General features: G+C 37.1%; 1 protein-coding gene across 1 annotated transcript; it reads left to right on the forward strand.

The window, feature by feature from the left end:
- The first annotated feature begins 2,503 nt into the window (after positions 1–2,503).
- Positions 2,504–19,356, forward strand: LOC136245566 (uncharacterized). The gene is made up of 7 exons (XM_066037079.1): positions 2,504–2,528; positions 3,048–3,405; positions 5,608–6,179; positions 6,778–6,833; positions 15,628–15,735; positions 18,002–18,342; positions 18,904–19,356. Exons 2-7 carry the CDS (start codon positions 3,094–3,096, stop codon positions 19,327–19,329), a joined length of 1,815 nt encoding a protein of 604 aa, XP_065893151.1. The 5' UTR covers positions 2,504–2,528; positions 3,048–3,093; the 3' UTR covers positions 19,330–19,356.
- Positions 19,357–20,129: the final 773 nt, after the last annotated feature.

The following is a 20,129-nucleotide window of genomic DNA, read 5'->3' on the forward strand; positions in this document are numbered from 1 at the left end:
GCTTCTAGCTGCAAGTTTGTACATGTAATGAGAGTAACTTCAGGTCTTATCGGATCTCAGCGATCTTTGTATGCTTTGTGGTGAGCAAATATGTTTCACCTACTGCACACTTCTCAATACAATGGTGTATGCCCATAGGCAAGTGGCTATCTCAAGTTGGTAAAAACACCAAGTTAACAACTTATAAAGGTAAACAACTAAAGTGGAGGTGCCACAATGATGCAACAATACCTAAGGTGGAGTTGTGGTTTCAATTATGGCATTGTTATGCCGACTTTGAAGTGGTTTACACTTTTGAGCTGATGACACAACCATCAGAAAATTGCTCTGGAGCTGAAAATCGATAACCCGAGCGAAGTAACTACGCACTTTAAAGTAAGCACCAGTGACTACCTTCCACCCGACCGTACGTTTTTTAAAGTATTCTACATACATTACAAGGCTTGAAAAGATTACAAAACAACACAAAACTTACTTATATGTAACGCGCACGATAAAACTAAGATTTTCATGATGACCAGCGTGTGGACAAACCCCACAGCGATTTTCACCCTCATTGGAGCTCGGACGACGGAGCAATCCCAAGTTAAACACGAGTTGTCATTTTATGCCAGGGTTCTATTGGGAAATATACGGAGAATTTTTTAATTAAAAATCTCGAATACTGGAATGCCTACCTATCCTGTAAGTTTCATCAAAATATCTCCATCCGTCGAGGAGCTGCGCCGGCTCCAAAATTCAACCGGCTATGTGTAAATTTCGCGCATGCATGCTCCTAACTCCGGACACTTTTTATCACGCCTGATACAGCACTTCCGAAGTTGATTTCGAATTTTAGACACCGCCACGTTAAACTTGCATCTATTTCCCACCTCATACTCGATTTTGAGAGTCGTAGCACCTTTCATTGCTGAGTTATAGGTATTTCAAATCTTTTTTTAATTTTTTTAAAATTTTAAATCTATAGGTGTATAGGTATTTCAAATCTATAGGTGTATTTACGCAAATGTTTATGCAGCTTCAATGAGACTGGCTCTTACAAAATCGTCCATAGCAAGTGTTTGGCTGATTGTTTGCAAACGAAACTTGGTACAGTGGTAAGTTATAGTTGTCCCTCTGCACTGCATTATAATCAGCCAGAAAGCTCTTTGAGTTAGGGAATAAGCAGCGATTATCGAATATTTTTTGATAATTTTGTCACACACTGCAATAAATAATCACCTCGTTTAGAAAAACTAGCAGGACTTTTAAGCTGATTTTAGGATCACAACATAATTGTATATGAAGCATTAATCACCTAAAATTTCAAGTAAATGCTGTAGACAGTTTTGGAGATATGACGCCAAACATTGGAAGTGTTAGGAGTTAGGAGCTGTCCGGAATTAGGCGCATTTATCTTATGTATAACTATAGCCAAGACAGAAAACATCAATCCAAAAAAGAATAAATATATACCAGTGTCCAAAATCCATCAGTCAAAGTGTTTCAAATCTTTGAGTTGCAACCGAACCACCGCTCAACTTGACGCGCACGTGACTAAAGATAGAATAAACAACGAACTTGAAAGATTGTTATAGCAATGTTTCACTGAATTGTTATGTTACACCCTCAGTGGTAACAATTAAATAAGAACAGACAACGCCCTTCAAATTCGTTCCGAATTTCCGACTCAGCGGGGCACCGTAAATGGCCCGACGGCGCCTTCCTCGCGGTGTGCCGCAGGCGCCTCCAGGTTGGCTAGGACTCTTACACTGCTGAGGGAAGTCAAGCTTCATTGCAGCTGATCAGGGATACCGTTTGGCTCACTGTGGGATCAGGCTTCTTAGTTTCTCTCTCTGGCAGTTTCAAATACAATTGAATAGAGATACACTGTTAAATATAGGGTGTAATCCAATCACCTTTGGGGGAGTTCTAACTGCTGTGTAAATTAAACTCCTTTGAAGGGAGTTGTAGTACTCCCCAGGGGTGCTCTAGGAGCAACTAAAAGGTGTTACAAGGGCATTGCAACACTCCCTAAGGGTGTTCTAGGAATAGCTATAAAGGTGTCACGGTACACTTTAAAGATGTTCTAGTGCTCTCCATGGTGGCATTTTGTTGAAAAGAAATGTAGGCTTGCTATAGCATTCCAGTAACCTTCATGTTGATTTCAATTTATACTCAATGACTACCAACAACAAAGCACATTAGCAGTACGCAATAATATATTTGCAACACCTTATACTTACCACATAGTTGTTTCCAAGTCACTCTTATAGAAGTTAGCAAACTGTACTTATAACCTAATTTTCAATAGAAGCATCCAATTGTGGGTTTCAATATACCTAGGTGTAGGCAAACACCCTTACAGTGGCTTAGCTATTATTGGGGAGTAAAATGACATTTGTGGTGTTCAACAACACCCCAAGTGCTACAATACTCCCCTAGGGTGTTGTAAATACCATGGGTGTACATGAACACCTTTATGATGGGTGTACCTGTAACACCTCGTTTTAACAGTGTACGCACGGCGCGCATCGCAGTGTATCGTGGTAAGTATAGTAATGTATATAGAGATGCCGCACTATACTAATTGATAAATGATGCAGAATGTGTAGCTAACCTTATAGGTAAAGATTCATCAGGCAACATATAGCTACTCAAGACTATAACTATAATGGGGAGGGTATAATAGCTATATATAGGATTGCCCGTCAATGATTGGAATGGTTTGCTCGAGCTTACTTATACCTATATATGTTGTTATTATCAGTGTTGGGAGTAACGCGTTACATAAGTAACGACTTATTTGTAGTGACTTTCACTACTCTTGTAGTGACCCCCTCACTGTACATAGTAGTGAAAATCACTACAAAATTAGTGGTGAATGTCACTATACACTAAAATAGTGAGTATTATGGCAGACATTATAGTAATGACTTTCACTAGTTGATTTTTAATGTGCAGCTATTGAAATTAGCTAATTTGCTTATAGTTACGTATAGAAAATATTTATTATGCTCAGTCAATGCAGGCACCTATACCTGTACACATAAATATGTTTATCATAGCTATACATTTGCTACTGATATACAGCAAGTGACTACATTGAATAGTATGGCAACTGCAATTGAACTGTCATGTAGAGAATTTATTGCTGAATCTGAAGGATCAGAATCTTCCCCCACACATATTATTTCAGCAAAGAAGTTTAGATTTGGCTTTTTCAGAAAAATATCACTCACTGAAGAAGAGGCAAATTCCATAACTTTTGTGAAGATTCACCAAGTTGTCATCTTAATATGCTCAATTTTGCTGATGATATGTTTACTGCAAATACCAACTATTCTATACTACACCAACTCCCCATCATTTTCTAGTATTGGCACATTTGATATTGGCATTGATGTTGATTTCAACGCTTGCTCGGTAAGTCATCTATTTGTATTAGTACATGCAGGGTCTGTCAGATACCATGTTTGCATCAATGAGACAACTAAAGAATATGTTAATTGAGTATATCCTATAGTTACAAATGACATGATCTTTCTGATTTCAATTTCTTCATTATTAGTTTTATATGCATGTTTGTACAAGACTTTAGTTAATAGTTGTCTTGTAATAGTGAAGTTATAATTGTGACAAGGACGTATTCTGCACACATCCAATTTACGTGCAGATGATTCAGAACTTCAGATATAAGCCAACAACACAAAATTTGGTCATTATAGTGAGCAACCACATACCTAAATGGATGGAGAAAAATTAGTTCTGTTCCATGCAAGATTATAGCACTGGATTTTTGGAAGACCCCTTTACAAAAGTAGAACTCAATTTGTTGACTTGCTTGCATAGAATACGTATAAAATGTTCCATTAACCATTATACTAACTACTGTACTGTAAAAAATGAAGTGTGTCATGCACACTAAAATGTCACAATATACACACCAACTGGTGTGTATTGTGACATTTTGATGTGTCAGACATGTATCAGAGTCATCCTCTGTATATGCATGTATTTAAAACTAACTATTGGGCGGAATAGTATATTATGTGCATTTGCAAATGAGTAATGGATGGTAAGACTGTATCACAATAGAACAATAGTCAGTTTCTATACACATTGTTATGACAAAACATTGAAACATGTTGATTGCACGTATTGTTGATATGCCAATATCCCAAATTCCAAAGTATGTGAAGCCACACAAAATCAATGCATCGACTCATTATCATGCTCTGTTTGTGGTATGTCTTTGGCTGGGGACATGCCCATATCATCTGCTTAGTGGCAGGGGCTCCATTTGTTCAGCACTCTATGCTAGGAGGGAAGATGTGTTTCTATGTCAGAATGTAGCATGCAGTCATTATAGTGTGAAGTTATCGTGTAATATGCAAGTAATTAAAACCATGTTATTCTTTTAAATGCAGTATAAGGTGGTTTTGTATATACAGTATTTAATCTTTAAAGAAGTTTATTTCCTGTAACGACTCTTTATAAATGAACATAAAAGCTTATGATCAATAATGTTATGTTTTTTGTTGCTAAGACATTATAAGACTATTTACATCACATTACCACTGTCCATAAATACTGTAAAGATAGCATACATGTGCTGTGCTTGTCTTTCCCCTGTGATACTTAAAGATGGTTGACAAAACTCCATCAAGAAATCTGGAACAGTTGCTTGTAGTGCTCACTTTAGGTGAGTAAGAATAATGCAATGAGAATTGTGTAGGATTTGAATAGTTAAATCAAATTTGTTTTATGTAAGTAAAGCCAGTTAAAAACAATGTAGTTCTCCTCAAATGCACTGTGCAGGATTAGTGGACCAAATTGTGAATATTGTGCCTTTTCAACTGCCACAAAAGAGGATAGTAAATCAACATATTTTGCATCACGTCTTCACTTTCATGTTATGTATTTTCCCTGCACAGTTTGTAGCCACCAATAGAAATTAATGCTTTTCCAATTTTGCTGCTCCAAACTGTAATCTTCTCTAAACAATATTTTAAAACATGCATGTTAGTATATTTTACTGCTATACTTAATGTAGAACTGTACTTGTCCATTCCCCACATATATCAATGTATCCTCAACAGCTTCCAGAAGTTCATAAGCATATACATAATTATAAATAGCTTAAATCGATATGCCACATACAATTGCAAGTATAAAATACTCACGGCTATATTACACTTACCCGTATTAATGGTAACCCGGCTCCTTGCAGATCCCTAGTGGGATAGGTTTAACAAATGACTATATAGTTGAGACTAGTATAGGCTTGCACAATAAAATGAGTTTTGTATTAAGCCTCACAGTTTAGTTAGAGTACAGAGCTTAATTGTGTCCACTACTAAATCATCAATTATTTTAAACTAAAATGCTGTGATATCTGGCTTCCCTCACTGCATATATATACACTTCAAAGGTTCCAGGCAAGTAGTGCTATTGTCTCTAATTAACCTTACTACAAATGATCTATGTATTTGTCTGTTGCATGCCTCCATCAGCTTCCCTTGACTATACATGACATAGTCATACCGTCTGGTATAATACTAATAATAACATGAATGTATTATACGCCTTAGAGCTAATATCATTGTTCAGTATAACTTTATATAGGTGAATACAACTTCAAGATCGCTACCTAACATCTCACTGGATGATGTTTGTCCACAAGTTCCACCTCTCACTACACAGGATGAAACTTTCTATGAAATATGTTTATCACAATCATTACGTTTAATAAAATCAGTACATGCAGTGAATATGGCCTTCAATAACAGTCAGTGTAATTCTAGAGCATCACCATTCTTCTGTAATGCTACATATTCGTTATGTGGTGATGGCACTTATATGATAATGGACATCAGTGAGGTCTGTTTACAAGTTCGTGACCATGATTGTGCTGTTGAATGGAGAGTGCTAGAGAACTTTCTAAACATTCCTATTCCAGATTGTGACAGTTATTCTGAAGATGGAAACTTGAGTTTTGCAAAAGCCCCTTCACTTAATTGTCCAGACCAGTTTGATACTTTCTTTGGTTCATTATGTCTACCAGTGTGCTCAGAGTTCTATCAGATATCTGAGAATGCTGCTGCTATTTCTGATGCCTTAACAATTGCATTTGAAGCTATTGGTATTACTGGAGGAATAATCACACTGGTAGCTTGTGTTTTCAATAGAAAGAAGATGTGAGTAGTGAAGCAATAATTATTTTACAATAAGTACATAATATCATACAGTAGTACTACATGGTGAGAGTTGTAAAAGTTTGTACTGTATTACCAAAGCATATACCGTATTTGCTTGGTTAAATGCTCATTACAGCCCTTTTCTGAACTTGTAATAGAGCCAAACCGTACGTGTCTGTTGTTGACACCTTTGTTGTTACCAATAATCATCTGGTTGGCTGAAATGTTAACTCTGTTGAGAAAAAATCCATTTTTAATTGTTAGCTGTTTTTCAGGATTCAACTCAACATGAACATACTATAACTTTATACCTGAGTAACTGCCTGACTGATTGCCTATATAGCTCAACAAAGGCTTATGTGCCTAGAGATGATTTGGGACCAGTACCAAGTGTCCAACAAAAATGCACAGATTTCAGGTTTGCATGACTTATAATTAATCAGGCAGGACAAGCACTAAAACAGCGTCAATCCTTCCTGTGCCCATTTTTGCTGTTTTGTATACCAAAATAGGTCAGTGTACACTGTATTATTCATTGCTGTGATCTCTACCATCGCTGGAATACAATATTATGTTATAATAATGTTGTTCTTCACAGGTTCAAGTTTCCTCAGATTTTCATCATTTACAACACTGTTATTGTGATTACAATATGTAAGTGTCATAACTGAAATGCTAAACAGCCAATTCATGAAGAAGTGTGTAGTTGTATGTTCTATATAATTGCCAGTGTTGGAAGATGTAAAATCAAAATTGATTTTAGATAACTACTGTGAGCAAAATATTAACAAAGTAATAATCTTTGGAACATTAGAAATGTTTCTTGTGGTTCTTAAATGGTTTGAATTTTAGCATAATTATTCTGTGGCAACTAAAAGTTAAGTCAACTAATTAGGCATAGGGCCATGCATTATGCCAACATTTATTAATTCCTTGTTTCCTGTCCCCAAAAGAACATTCAACTAGTGTGGGCGGGCGGTTATTATAATTATATTTTTAATAACTAAATTTTTAATATTTTTGAAAATCATCAAAACGCTACAAAAACAAGCATCAGAAAACCAGTTAGCTGCCTCAGCAAAGAGAAATGAACCATCTATAGGGTCAAACAACCTTCAAAACAATTGACTTTGTTTGTGAAACTCCAATAAACAATTTTTTTTTCAATAAACAATCATATTTGTATGCTGAGATATGCTAACTGCACGAGAAATGCAGAAATTAGAGTTTATTTATTTATAAATTACAATAATAATTACCGATGCAGGTGACAAAAACTGGACACTGGTGGGTGTCAGGAAACAAGGTATTAACAAATGTTGGCCTTATGTTTACGTAGTAACTACTCAAAATTTACTTATAATATAACTTATGAGAAATGCCCACTATCTTCAGTCAATATGGTCAGTTAATTTAATTATATTGATATTCCCACTTTGATCTTCCATTCCTTTAGGCCACTACAAATAAATTCTCTGTTTCCCATCCTGGACGTAGGCATATTTGCATGCAGGTGGACGGTCCATTTCCATTACAAGATTGGCAGCTTTTCAAGCCATTATACGTATAGCCAAGAGTTCATAATATATTATATATATCTAAACCAAAACAGCCAAGCTGTAAAAAAAGAGTGCAGCCCCCAAGGTGAAAAAAGATGTGAAATCCAAGGTGGCAGCCAAGAAATGGCTGTGATGGTAGGTTAATGGCAAAAATTTTAATTATGACAATTCAGGTGAATTTGTGTTGCCTCTTCCACTAGGATTCGGCACCAAATTCACCTGAATTGTCGTAATTAAAATTTTGCTATTAACCTACCATCACAGCCATTTCTTGGCCGCCACCTTGGATTTCACATCTTTTTTCGCCTTGGGGGCCGCACTCTTTTTTTACAGCTTGGCTGTTTTGGTTTAGATATCACTTCTTTTTGCATTGCAAGCCACGAAGCTGGCCATATGGCTTTGATGCTTCTTTTCAACTTGTAAGGAATTGTGGAAGAAAGGAAGTAATTGTGTGTATAGCTTTTGTCTGATGAAATATTTGTATATTTAACATTGAATGATGATTATCACATACTGTAGTTAACAAGGTGACTTCTTACATAACTGAACTGTAGCTGAAACTCTCATTGTTTGTAGCTGAACTCTTTTCAGGGTGATTTGTTTCTAGCTGAACTCTCTATAGGAAGATTTGTTTCTAGCTGAACTCTTTACAGGGTGATTTGTTTGCAGCTGAACTCTCTACATGGTGGTTTCTTTGTAGCTGAACTCTCTACAAGGTGACTTGTTCAAGCTGAATTCTCTACAGGGTGGCTGAATTCTCTACAGGGTGATTTGTTTGCAACTGAACTCTCTACAAGATGATTTGTTTCTAGCTGATCTCTCTATAGTGTAACTTGATTGTAGCTGAGCTCTCTACAGGATGGTTTCTTTGTAGCTGATCTCTCTATAAGGGTGACTTGTTTCTAGCTGATTCCTGGATGACTTGTTTCTAGCTGATCTCTCTGCACGGTGACTTGTTTCTCTCTATAGGGTTATCTGTTTGTAATTGAACTCTCTACAGGATGGTTTCTTTGTAGCTGATCTCTCTACAGGGTGACTTGTTTCTAGCTGATCTCTGGATTACTTGTTTCTAGCTGATCTCTCTACATGGTGACTTGTTTCTAGCTGAACTCTCTATAGGGATTTCTGTTTGCGATTGAACTCTCTACAGGATGGTTTCTTTGTAGCTGATCTCTCTACAGGGTGACTTGGTTCTAGCTGATCTCTCTACAGGATGACTTGTTTCTAGATGATCTCTCTACACGGTGACTTGTTTCTAGTTGAACTCTCTATAGGGTTTTCTGTTTGCAATTGAACTCTTTACGGGATGGTTTCTTTGTAGCTGATCTCTCTACAGGGTGACTTGTTTCTGGCTGATCTCTCTACAGGGTGACTTGTTTCTAGCTGATCTCTGGATGACTTGTTTCTAGCTGATCTCTCTACACAGTGACTTGTTTCTAGCTGAACTCTCTATAGGGTTATCTGTTTGTAATTGAGCTTTCTACAGGATGGTTTCTTTGTAGCTGCTCTCTCTATGGAGTGACTTGTTTCTCTAGCTAATCTCTCTACAGGGTGAACTTGTTTCTGGCTGAACTCTCTACAGATGATTTATTTACAGCTGAACTCTCTACATGGTGGTTTTTTTGTAGCTGAACTCTCTACAAGGTGATTTCTTCTAGCTAATCTCTCTACAGGGTGACCTGTTCGTAGTTGAACTGTCTACAGGGTGATTTGTTTGCAGCCGAACTCTTTATATGATGGTTTCTTTGTATGTACAAGGTAACTCCTTCTAGCTGATCTCTCTATAGGGTGACTTGTTTGTAGCTAAACTATCTGCAGGGTGATTTGTTTGTAGTTGAACTCTCTACAAGGTGATCCTTCTAGCTAAACTCTCTACAGGGTGATCTGTTCATATAGCTGCACTCTCTATAGGGTGATATGTTTGTAGCTGAACTCTCTACATGGTGGTTTCTTTGTAACTAAACTCTCTATAAGGTGATGTCTTGTAGCTGATCTCTCTACTGGATGACTAATTGTTTCTAGCTGATCTCTCTAACTTTCTCTATAGAGTTATAACATGTTTGTATAGCTGAACTCTTTACAGAGTGGTTTTTTTGATTGGTTGCTGAACTCTCCAGCTACACGGTGATTTGTTTGTACTACAGAGTGATTTGTTTGTAGCTGAACTCTCTACAGAGTGACTTACTTGTAGCTGAACATTGCATAAAGTAACTTGTTTGTAGCTGATCTAGATGAACTCTCTACTGGGTAGCTTTTTTTTGTAGCTGAACCCTTTAAGCAGTGACTTGTTTGTAGCTGAATTCTCTACAGAGTGACTTGTTGTAGCTGAACTCTCTACAAGGTGACTTGTTTATAGCTGAATTCTCTTCAGTGTGACTTATAATGTTCTGAATCTCTACAGCAACATATTTGTAGCTGAACTCTCTACAGGGTGACTTGCTTGTAGCTGAATTGTCTATAAGATTAACTGTTTGTAGCTGAACTCCCTACAGAACAACTTGCAATGTCATATAATTCTATAATGGAGTAAGTTATAAATGTAGCTGCATGCTCTATTAGGGTGACTGTTCTATTAGAGTATCTCGATCTCGCATATGCTACACGTAGTTGGCTTTGGAATCATAACTCAGTGGTTTGTAATCCGATTCTCTATACTACTGCAAGGACTTTCTATGATAATTATTCCAGCTACACACCGATTTTCAGCTCACTGCTCTAAGCGGTTTGCCTGGTAGGCATGAAAACTAATAGTTTTTTTTTATTCATAAAAATTGATCGCGTAATTGCGACACAGGTTTGGTTTTGTATCATATCTCGATGGCCTTAACTGGATTCCTTTCAAACCACAAAAAGGCACTCCTACGATAGTTATTCCATCTACATAGCAATTTTCAACTCATTCCTTCTGGCGGTTTGCCCTGTGGGCGTGACAGACCTTCGACCTTATTTTACGCAAATAATCAGTCATAACTCCATGAATGTTCATCGGATTCCTACCAAACTTAGTACTGAGATTCGCCTTAATGCGCCCTTTAAGTTCAGCCCAATTTGAGCATGCATTTGTGTTTTATGGCGGATTTTGCAAAGTGTGCGAAAAGAAGAAAAAGTAGAAGAAAAAAAAACCCAAACTTTTGCCGCTCGTATATCGGAAATGGCTGGAGTGATTTCTTTAAATTTGGAATGTGGACTCCCCTACCTAGCCGGCACTTCTGTAGCAACTTTGGTTTCAATCGGATAAGGAATCACGGAGCTACAAAGGTGTGAAAATCGCGTTTACTTTCTTCCTGTAAATATACTCACGGTGTGGCGAGCCAGCTTCTTGTACCGCACGACACACTACCGTGTGTCTTGATCAAATTTGGAATGTGGACTCCCCTACCTAGCCGGCACTTCTGTAGCAACTTTGGTTTCAATCGGATAAGGAATCACGGAGCTACAAAGATGTGAAAACCGCGTTTACTTTCTTCCTGTAAATATACTCACGGTGTGGCGAGCCGGCTTCTTGGGCCGCACAACACACTACCGTGTGTCTTGATATAGGAACTCTTGGTATAACTGGTACAACCATAAAATGCTGCATGCCTGAAGCTTGTACCTTACTTTAAACATTGTAAAAATAACACAAATGTGTGAATTTGTGTTGACTTGATAGCACCGCTGACACTGTATCAGAGAACCATTACAGAAAATAATGGAAGAATACAGCAGGGGCGGATCCAGACTTATAGAAAGGGGGGTCAAAATGAACTGAGGCACTACATTGTCTCTGGTTTGATAAGGTGAGACCAAAAAAAAAAAAAAAAGGTCACAGCCAGCTGACAATAGCTGCCCACCTCACCAACCACGCATTTATAGCTGATAAAGTACATAAAAATCCTTCAAGAGCCTCCTTTGACCCCCCCCTGTATCCGCCCCTGGAATACAGAATAATAGAATATTTAGAGCTGACAGTAATCAGATTATGGTGGGCAGTGGATCTGTTATAAAATTCTTTATTAGAGTAGTACAATTACTGTGACTGTTCTATTAAAGTTTTGACTGCTCTATCAAGACACACGGTAGTGTGTCGTGCGGCCAAGAAAGCCGGCGACCACACCGTGAGTATATTTACAGGAAGAAAGAAAACAGCTTTTTCACGCATGCATAGCTCCATGGCCCCTTCTCCAAAGCACACTATTTTTGCATTATAGCTGTCCCCCAGGTAGGGTATGCCACACAGCAAATTTGATTAAATTCGCAACAGCCATTTGCGCGATATGGGCGTCCAAAATTTCATTTTAATTTCTTCGTTTTTTTCTTCTTATGTTGTACGGGGGCTTCGATTTATTTTTGCACACTTTGCAAAAATTGCTATAAAATGCAAACGTGTAACTCGATTGCCTCGATCTTTGGCACAAATGAAGAACGTGTAACGATGGATTCACGTACCAAGTTGTTGTAAATCTGAGTAATATTCAAGGAGTTATGGACGTTTGTTCACGTAAAATAGATCAAACTTCTGTCACGGCTACAGGGTAAACCAAGTATAGAAATAACTTGAAAATTGGTGTGTAGATAGGCTGATCATCGTAGCAGAGCCTTTTGATAGTTTGAAGAGCAATAGAGTTACAGCGACAAAGTTATAAAGCAAAAACTAAGCAAGTGTAAAATCGCGGGATCGAGATACTCTAATAGAGCAGTCACCACGGGGTAAAAAAGGTGTGCGAAAAATGTCGAAAAAAACTTACCAGAGTTCGAACCAGGGACCTCCATACCTAACACGTGCGTCCTTAACCACTGAACCACTGCTACCTTGACTGATCACCTCACTTAATTTCTGCTTTATAAATGAAATTTCTAGTTGAAATCTGCTTATAATCAAACATTTGTAATTTCATAGATCTACCAATAGAAGTACTCTGTGTATGTTCTTTTAGAAGTCCTCAAAAAAATGTGCACTCTATTAGAGTATTACAATAATATTATCAAATATTGAATTAAATCATGCAATGAAATACATTTATAAATCTGTCTTCAATAATCATCATTGTATCTACATAGAAAAGAAGAAATGTGAGTAAAAACAAACCTCAAAGTCAGCCATAGGCTGGTTTGGGGCCTTATAAAGTACAAAAAGGAGTGAAATCCACACAAAAACAGCCAAGCTGTGAAAAAATGGTGCGGCCTTAAAAATCCTGGGTGAAAACAGTTGTGAAATCAAAAGTGACGGCCAAGAAATGGCTGCAATGATGTTAATGCTAAAAAATTTTAATAATGGCTATGTGCATTGTTAAAATTTATTAGCATTAACATCATTGCAGCCATTTCTTGGCCGCCATCTTTGATTTCACAACTTTTTTCACCCAGGCTTTTTAAGGCCGTACCATTTTTTCACAGCTTGGCTGTTTTTGTGTGGATTAGACTATCCTGACTTTATTTCTTTGATTTACAGCACAAATACTGAAGACCAACAAGCCATCTGGTCCAACTGCCTGTTTAAAGTTTTAAGTATGTTTGATAACTGATAACTCTGTTTGGTCCTATTCACTCTGAAGGACATGAGGGCGAGCAAATTTCGTCATTATACTTGCAGCTTTTGTTTAGCACACATTTTAATAAGTGCACCCCTTCCAGTGAATTTTATTGCTATAAATACTTGCATGCCTACAATTGATATCGTTGTTGTTATTGCAAAATGATTACTTAAGTAATTTCTGCAGATCATTGATCATGAAATTTACAAAGATATATATTTATATATACAACCAATAAATACATTTGAGGTTCACTGAGATAATACAGAAATTTAATTGTATACACAACAAAGATATTGATGCATGGCAACATTTGTGACCAGATTTTGGAAAATCAGCTTCAGTATCACAGTTTACAACTCTATTATTTATGATTACAATAAGGCATTCCAAACTTCCAATCAGTTTTACAGTGGAACCATTATAGTCAGTACCCTGAATTGTAACAATTCTGTGAAATATTTTAAAAGGTGCATAAGTGCTTTAGTGGTCACACACACACACACATATACATAGACACACACACACTTGGTTACTTGGTAGCTGCCCACAGTACAATGAACCGTGATGGCAAAGTTCTAGGATACATCCTAAACCAGTAACAAGTTGCTAGCCCCAAAAAAGTTATGATGTCTTGTTAAGTCACCCATTCTCCTGAAACATCGACCACAAGCACAGTAAAAGTCTCTAGGTTGGAAAAAAAACATTAGCAGCACAAGTAATTGTACCTCTGTTTTGTGCTAGAACCAGGGCCGGAGGACCACTTTTCAGCTACTTGAATTTGTGAAAAGATCAAGATACTCTAATAGAGCAGGCATCAAATATACTCTAATAGAACAGTCATCGTGACACTCTAATAGAGCATTCAGTATAGAATATAGCCACTGTTCTAATCACACTGCTGTGTAAGCTATTACATCTCTGGTATGATTGTCTTTAAATTACTCAAAGTTCCAGTGAGTGAGTCATCTACACATGGCATTGTATTGGGCTAATTGATCATGCATGTCATGCATTAGCAGTTACAATCGTATGCTAAAGAACTAAAGATGTTAACAAAAGACTTTTCTAGCCTCCAGATGCCATTTCAGAGCATCTATTTTCAAAAGTTTCCCTGGGGGAGCATGCCCCCATACTCCCTAGCTTGGCATGTCAGCTCTGTGTGCTTAGCACATGCAATTGAGCAGCTATCACTTGAAAGCAGATAATCTCTGATTTAAAGATCATTAATTTTAATAAAAACAGAATAGTATGCATGACTATGACCTCCACTGTAGCTAGTCCATGCATGGCCGGGCCACTCAAAATCACTGGGCTCCGGCCCTGGCCAGAACATCAATCAACAGCACTGGAACACATCTCTGACCACTGCTTACGATCCTGACACAACTGGAACCATTCATCCCCAATTTGATTTATAGTTTAATGTCATGGTAGTCTGCAATAGCCATTCTTCCTTACCAGAGCACACACACACACACACATATACAGCACACCAATACACACAATTCAAACACATACAAAACTAAATTGCTAGCTATACTACAAATAATTACTTTAGATAAAAGTCCTTGGCAGAGGATACGAAATGATTATAGTTGTAAATAACAGGTGTTAAAGCAATGGCACGCAAATCACCCACTACGTACCTCATCACTCCATCTCTTCTTAGGTCCATATGATGGCCGGCTTCACATCAGTTCACCAAACAGGAGTTGTTTAGGGGTGCGACCCTCATCCATACAACCTAAATGGCCTAACCATTGCAATCTCCTCTCCAAACAGCAATCAGGAATTGACCAAAGCATGCCAAACTGACAATTGTTGAATAATAATATGCTCATTTCACTGTTAGTATCTTGATACTCCCAGGATGGTACTAACACAATGATTGTGGAAAACAGTTAACCTACACTACACGCATCTGGGGCCTTTAGTGTCCATGTTTCAGCACCATACAACAAGATGGAAATGACTACTACATTGTAGAAAGTTCCCTTAGTATGGACAGAAAGATTATGATTGGAAAATATTGATATCCGAAGGGAGCCAAAGGCTTTAGATGCTTTGGTGATCCAACAATTAACCTCATGAGTAGTTTCACCATCAGATGACAGATTCGCACACACGCACACACGCACACACACGCACACACATGCATACACAAACACATTTGAATTTTTATTTTCAAGCACAAAATTATTACTATTTTTCCAAAATCTGGTCACATTATTTTACATGCTTACATGTGAAGAAGGATGTCAAATAACGTAATATGAAACTTGTTGTGTCATAACTCAATAATAATGTAGTCATCATTGTGCATTGATATCCACTCCATCACTATACTAAAATCAGCATCCTATTTCTATACAGTGGCATTTCTTATACTACCATTGGTGATTGGTTTTTTACCATTTCTTTGTTCTGACCAAAATCTATTTGAAGCACTAAAAGCTCCAACAAGATTTTGTCAAGCACAAGGTAAGTATACAATGGCATTGTGTGTGCATGCATGTGCATGTGTGTGCGCTTACAAGTACAGTGTATATATGTGTGTGTGAGTGTATGTGTGTGTGAGTGTGTGTGTGTGTGTGTGTGTGTGTGTGTGTGTGTGTGTGTGTGTGTGTGTGTGTGTGTGTGTGTGTGTGTGTGTGTGTGTGTGTGTGTGTGTGTGTGTGTGTGTGTGTGTGTGTGTACATGTATGTGTCTATGTGTGTGTACATTTTTTTTGCGTAGCATCACAGCCAGCCAAGTGATAATGCACTGGCTTAGTAATCACAGGGTTCAATCTACGTTTAATGCTTGGCAATGTCCACATTGCCTCTACACACCCAGCCTTAATTATATAGAGACCTGTTAATTGGAGAAACAGTCCACCCAGTTGTGTCATCTATAGATACCTGGGAAGCAAATGTCAACTGTTCATGCCTGTCAAGATATCAGGTGACCACACCTTAACCTTAGTGCAGCCCTCTAGCTCCTGCTTGCAGAGTACTATAATCCTTCCCCAGTAGGAGTGACTCATAGGAAATGACAGACCACAAATGGCAGACCACAAATGGCAGTATGAAACAGCATGTATGTGGCGGCTGAAGGCTTTGCCTTTGCTTTTATAATATTTCTGCATTGTGCATATGTGAATGTCTTGTCAAAAACCCACACAGTTTACACAATTCCCAAATTTCCTATTATTGTCATGATTTACCATGTTTTAGCCTATTATGGTGTAGTTTAGGAATTATAGCAGTCAACAGCAACAAAAGCAAAAGAATTGATTTTTTTAGCAACTGAAAATAAACAGCAATAAATTCTTTTACATTAATTTATAGAGTTCACCATGAATCAGTAAATCCATCAAGGTACAGTTTTGTCCCTATCTTCTTTTACAAATACAAGTGTGTAGGTGTTTCAGATGAAGAAGCAACGACAATCTTTTTACATCCCCCAGATCATAATAACAAACACAAGTGACATGCATGCATACTCTTGAGGCTTGAGGCTATTCAAACAGGTAAATACTAGGGCTGGGAGATTAAATCGATTGTGGGATTAATCGTGATTGTCTCTGAACACCGTGATGTTGATATGTAATATAAATAATCATGATGTTGTGACATCACATGAAAATGTAAAATAAATTCAAAATAATGACACAGACTGTTATGGAAGAACATGATCCACAGAACAAGCCTATACACTTCTGAGACAGTTCATTATATGAAGAATTCTTACTACATAGTTAAAAGCTTATCTGTTAGAAATTCTAAGGATACTATTATTCATTGTACTGTTTGTATTAAACTGTAACTGCCTATGGCCTTAATTGTGTTAAACAGTTGTACACAATTTAATTCATCGTGTATTGTTAAAATAAATAATTTATATACAAAGTAGTGCATACACAGTGCTATTGATTCATGTAAAGTTGTAACATCATGATAGTTATCATAATTGTGATATGTTGCATCCTAAAATCGTGAAAGCAGCAAAATGTCACAATCGCTCAGCCCTAGTAAATACATGTAAGATGGTATAATAGGTTGAATTTATTTGAGACTTGTTTCCCTTGATGACTGCTGAAGTTGCATATCTTTGTCCTTATGGCATAATTTCACAGTATTCAGAACTTCAAATCAATGAATAGTTTGGATAATTACTGAAGGTCATTCAGACCTTGCTCTATTTTTTTAATAAAACATACACCTGTCATCAAAATACTCTAATAGAACAGTCACTTGTAGTGTCCATATATATGATCATGGGGAGTGTAGTTTGTCTACATAATTAAGGCCAGCTAAAGTAAAACTATTTTTATGAATTTTGTCGCATAAAATATTTCTGTGCTTATTTTAACTGCATGCAGTAGTATTTTGAGGATTTTTGGGGACTCTACTATGAAGTAATACTCCACTTAGTGACTATGGAGTGTATTACAGGTCTAGACATATATCACATCTGATGGTATGTTAGTAATTTTGACTTTCTTACACCAGTCACACAATAACTCAGATGTTCTATATATTAATGTTACAGTGGAACCTTTTTGAACAAATTTCCCAAACTGAAGACAGCATAAAATATCCAACATGGTTGACTTTATACATTTTTACCACTGAAAGAGGAAAACCTCTCTATTACAATAAAATTTAGGTCTATAATAATTCTGGGTCCCAAAGTGTCTGTTATTGAGAAGTTCCTCTATATTTGATTGTGTACTAATTTGCAATATATTGTTTTGTTCCAATAGGATTTATTCTTCATACTGGAATTCTGTGCTTTCTTGGCTTCTGGTTATTCCATTTGGCACATTTGCTGTATGCATTGGCCTTCCCAATCAAGGCCAAAAATTTGATGCAAGAGTATACCACAGCTTTTCATACAACAGAAGTAATACTTGTGTTGATTCTAGGATCCCTACCTGGTGCTGTCATTGTTAGTACTTCAAATTACCAGATTAACAGGTTCCCACCAGATTTGTGTACTGCTGCCAACCTAAACATTTTCTTTCACACCTTTGTACTGCCAATTGCCATCTGTACTACATTAGGATTAATCATGTCATTTACAGCTTTCTGGATTTTACGCCGAGTAAGTGTATTATTGTGTTACACACTTACACAATGTTTTATACCACAGTTTGTTTGTTTGTTTCTTTCTTTCTTTCTTTCTTTGACTACTTATTGTTGATTTTATGTTTCAGATCTCCCACCCACATTGCTATGTTTCACTGCCTAAATTTGTCATTACATTTCACCATTATTCAATCATCTCAAAGTTTAATGATTGTTGAAAGTAACAAAAGTTAACATAGCTAGGCATACTGGAAGGCAGATGGGCTGAAGACCCACCTCAATATTCAGGGGAGGAGCTTTAACCCTTTCACTTTGTATGATAGTGGAATAGGATATATAATACTCTAATAGAGCATTCAGCTAAATCTAATAATACAGTTAGGTATGTAGAATAATGTGCTACCTGTCTGCCTTAGCTAGTGGCTTAATTCAATTATACTGTATTTCACTTTGGTTATAATAAATTCATGGCCAGGATTTATATTTTTACATGATTTGAACTGAACAAAATTGTACACCCTATACAGTGCAGAAGATGTCTGTCTGACTTTACTGTAAATTTTGTCCCATATTACAGAACCATCAGCTAAATACAGCCAGATTGGAAAAAGAAGCACCACATAAAACCAACCTTCTTGTAGCAACAGCAAAGAGTTTCTGCACTGGCTTTTCAACTCCTGAAAAGAAATTGTTCTTCCTATTTTGGTACTACATTATAGTGGTGGTAACTCTACTGGCATTTTTTACTGCAGTGTTACAACAAGCAGATCCAACATCTGATCACCTACATGATTACATTAGTTGCTCTGTTGCTGGTTACAAACCAGAGTGTGAAGTATACAAAGAAAAACTAAGGAATACAAGTAATACCGGTTATTTACTTGATATGTTTGCTACAATGTTACTATGTTCAGTTACTCTGAGTAATTTAACATATGTGCTACAGTTCTCTGCAATAAAACAATTTTACTTGAAAATTTTGAAACATGCACAAAGAATTTAAAATGACACTTTAAGGCACATTTTAATTATGTATATCAATGGCGGATCCAGGATGGGGCATTTGGGGCAAATGCCCCCCCCCCCCCCCCCCCCCACTTTGTGGAGGAGCCATGCTGGCATGCAGCCATATTTCTGATTAAAGCACTAAACTTTGTCAGGCCAAGATCAGTTTATAAAACTCATGAAGATATGCACATTTTACTAGCATTTATTACAAATTCACCAAACCTAAGCGAACCAAAGTGAAACTAACTGCGAAATTGTCACCCAGCACCTTCGTGCGTACTAAGCGCCTCTAAAAATATTTAACGTGTTGCTATTTTAAAAACAACTTTTAAGACTTCACAATCAAAAACCAACAGTGTGACACTGCTAAGAGGTGGTTATTTGCTGCTTCAAAAATGCAGCAACTAACAAGAGAATCTGGTTCTCCCAAACTACCTACAACCACCTACAAGATTAGATTAGATTAGATTATCGATTTTTACCTACAACTTAACCTGTTTGTGCCCCTCCCCTTGCCAGCTCCTGGATCCGCCCCTGTATATATATATGTATGCACACTTTACATAACAGTTAGTTTTATAATTATTGATGGCTCTATGAAACACTATAGAATTGCAATGTAATCAACAAAATTGCATAATCCAATTTGTACAATTATGCATGCATGGTACACTGTAAAAATTTAGTAGTGAATTGCTCTGCCACAATACTCACTACTTTTTGTAGCAAACGTCACTACTTGGTGGTCAATACAGTGACGTTCACTACAAAATTAGTAGTGAACGTCACTACACA

Source organism: Dysidea avara, chromosome 15 (assembly GCF_963678975.1).
Source record: "Dysidea avara chromosome 15, odDysAvar1.4, whole genome shotgun sequence".
In the NCBI taxonomy this organism is placed as follows: Eukaryota; Metazoa; Porifera; class Demospongiae; order Dictyoceratida; family Dysideidae; genus Dysidea; species Dysidea avara.

Coding starts and splice junctions, on each gene's coding strand:
- LOC136245566 (XM_066037079.1), top strand. CDS start 3,094: ATGGCAACTGCAATTGAACTGTCATGTAGAGAATTTATTGCTGAATCT. Junction 3,406..5,607: donor TTGATTTCAACGCTTGCTCG/GTAAGTCATCTA, acceptor AACTTTATATAG/GTGAATACAACTTCAAGATC. Junction 15,736..18,001: donor AAGATTTTGTCAAGCACAAG/GTAAGTATACAA, acceptor TTGTTCCAATAG/GATTTATTCTTCATACTGGA.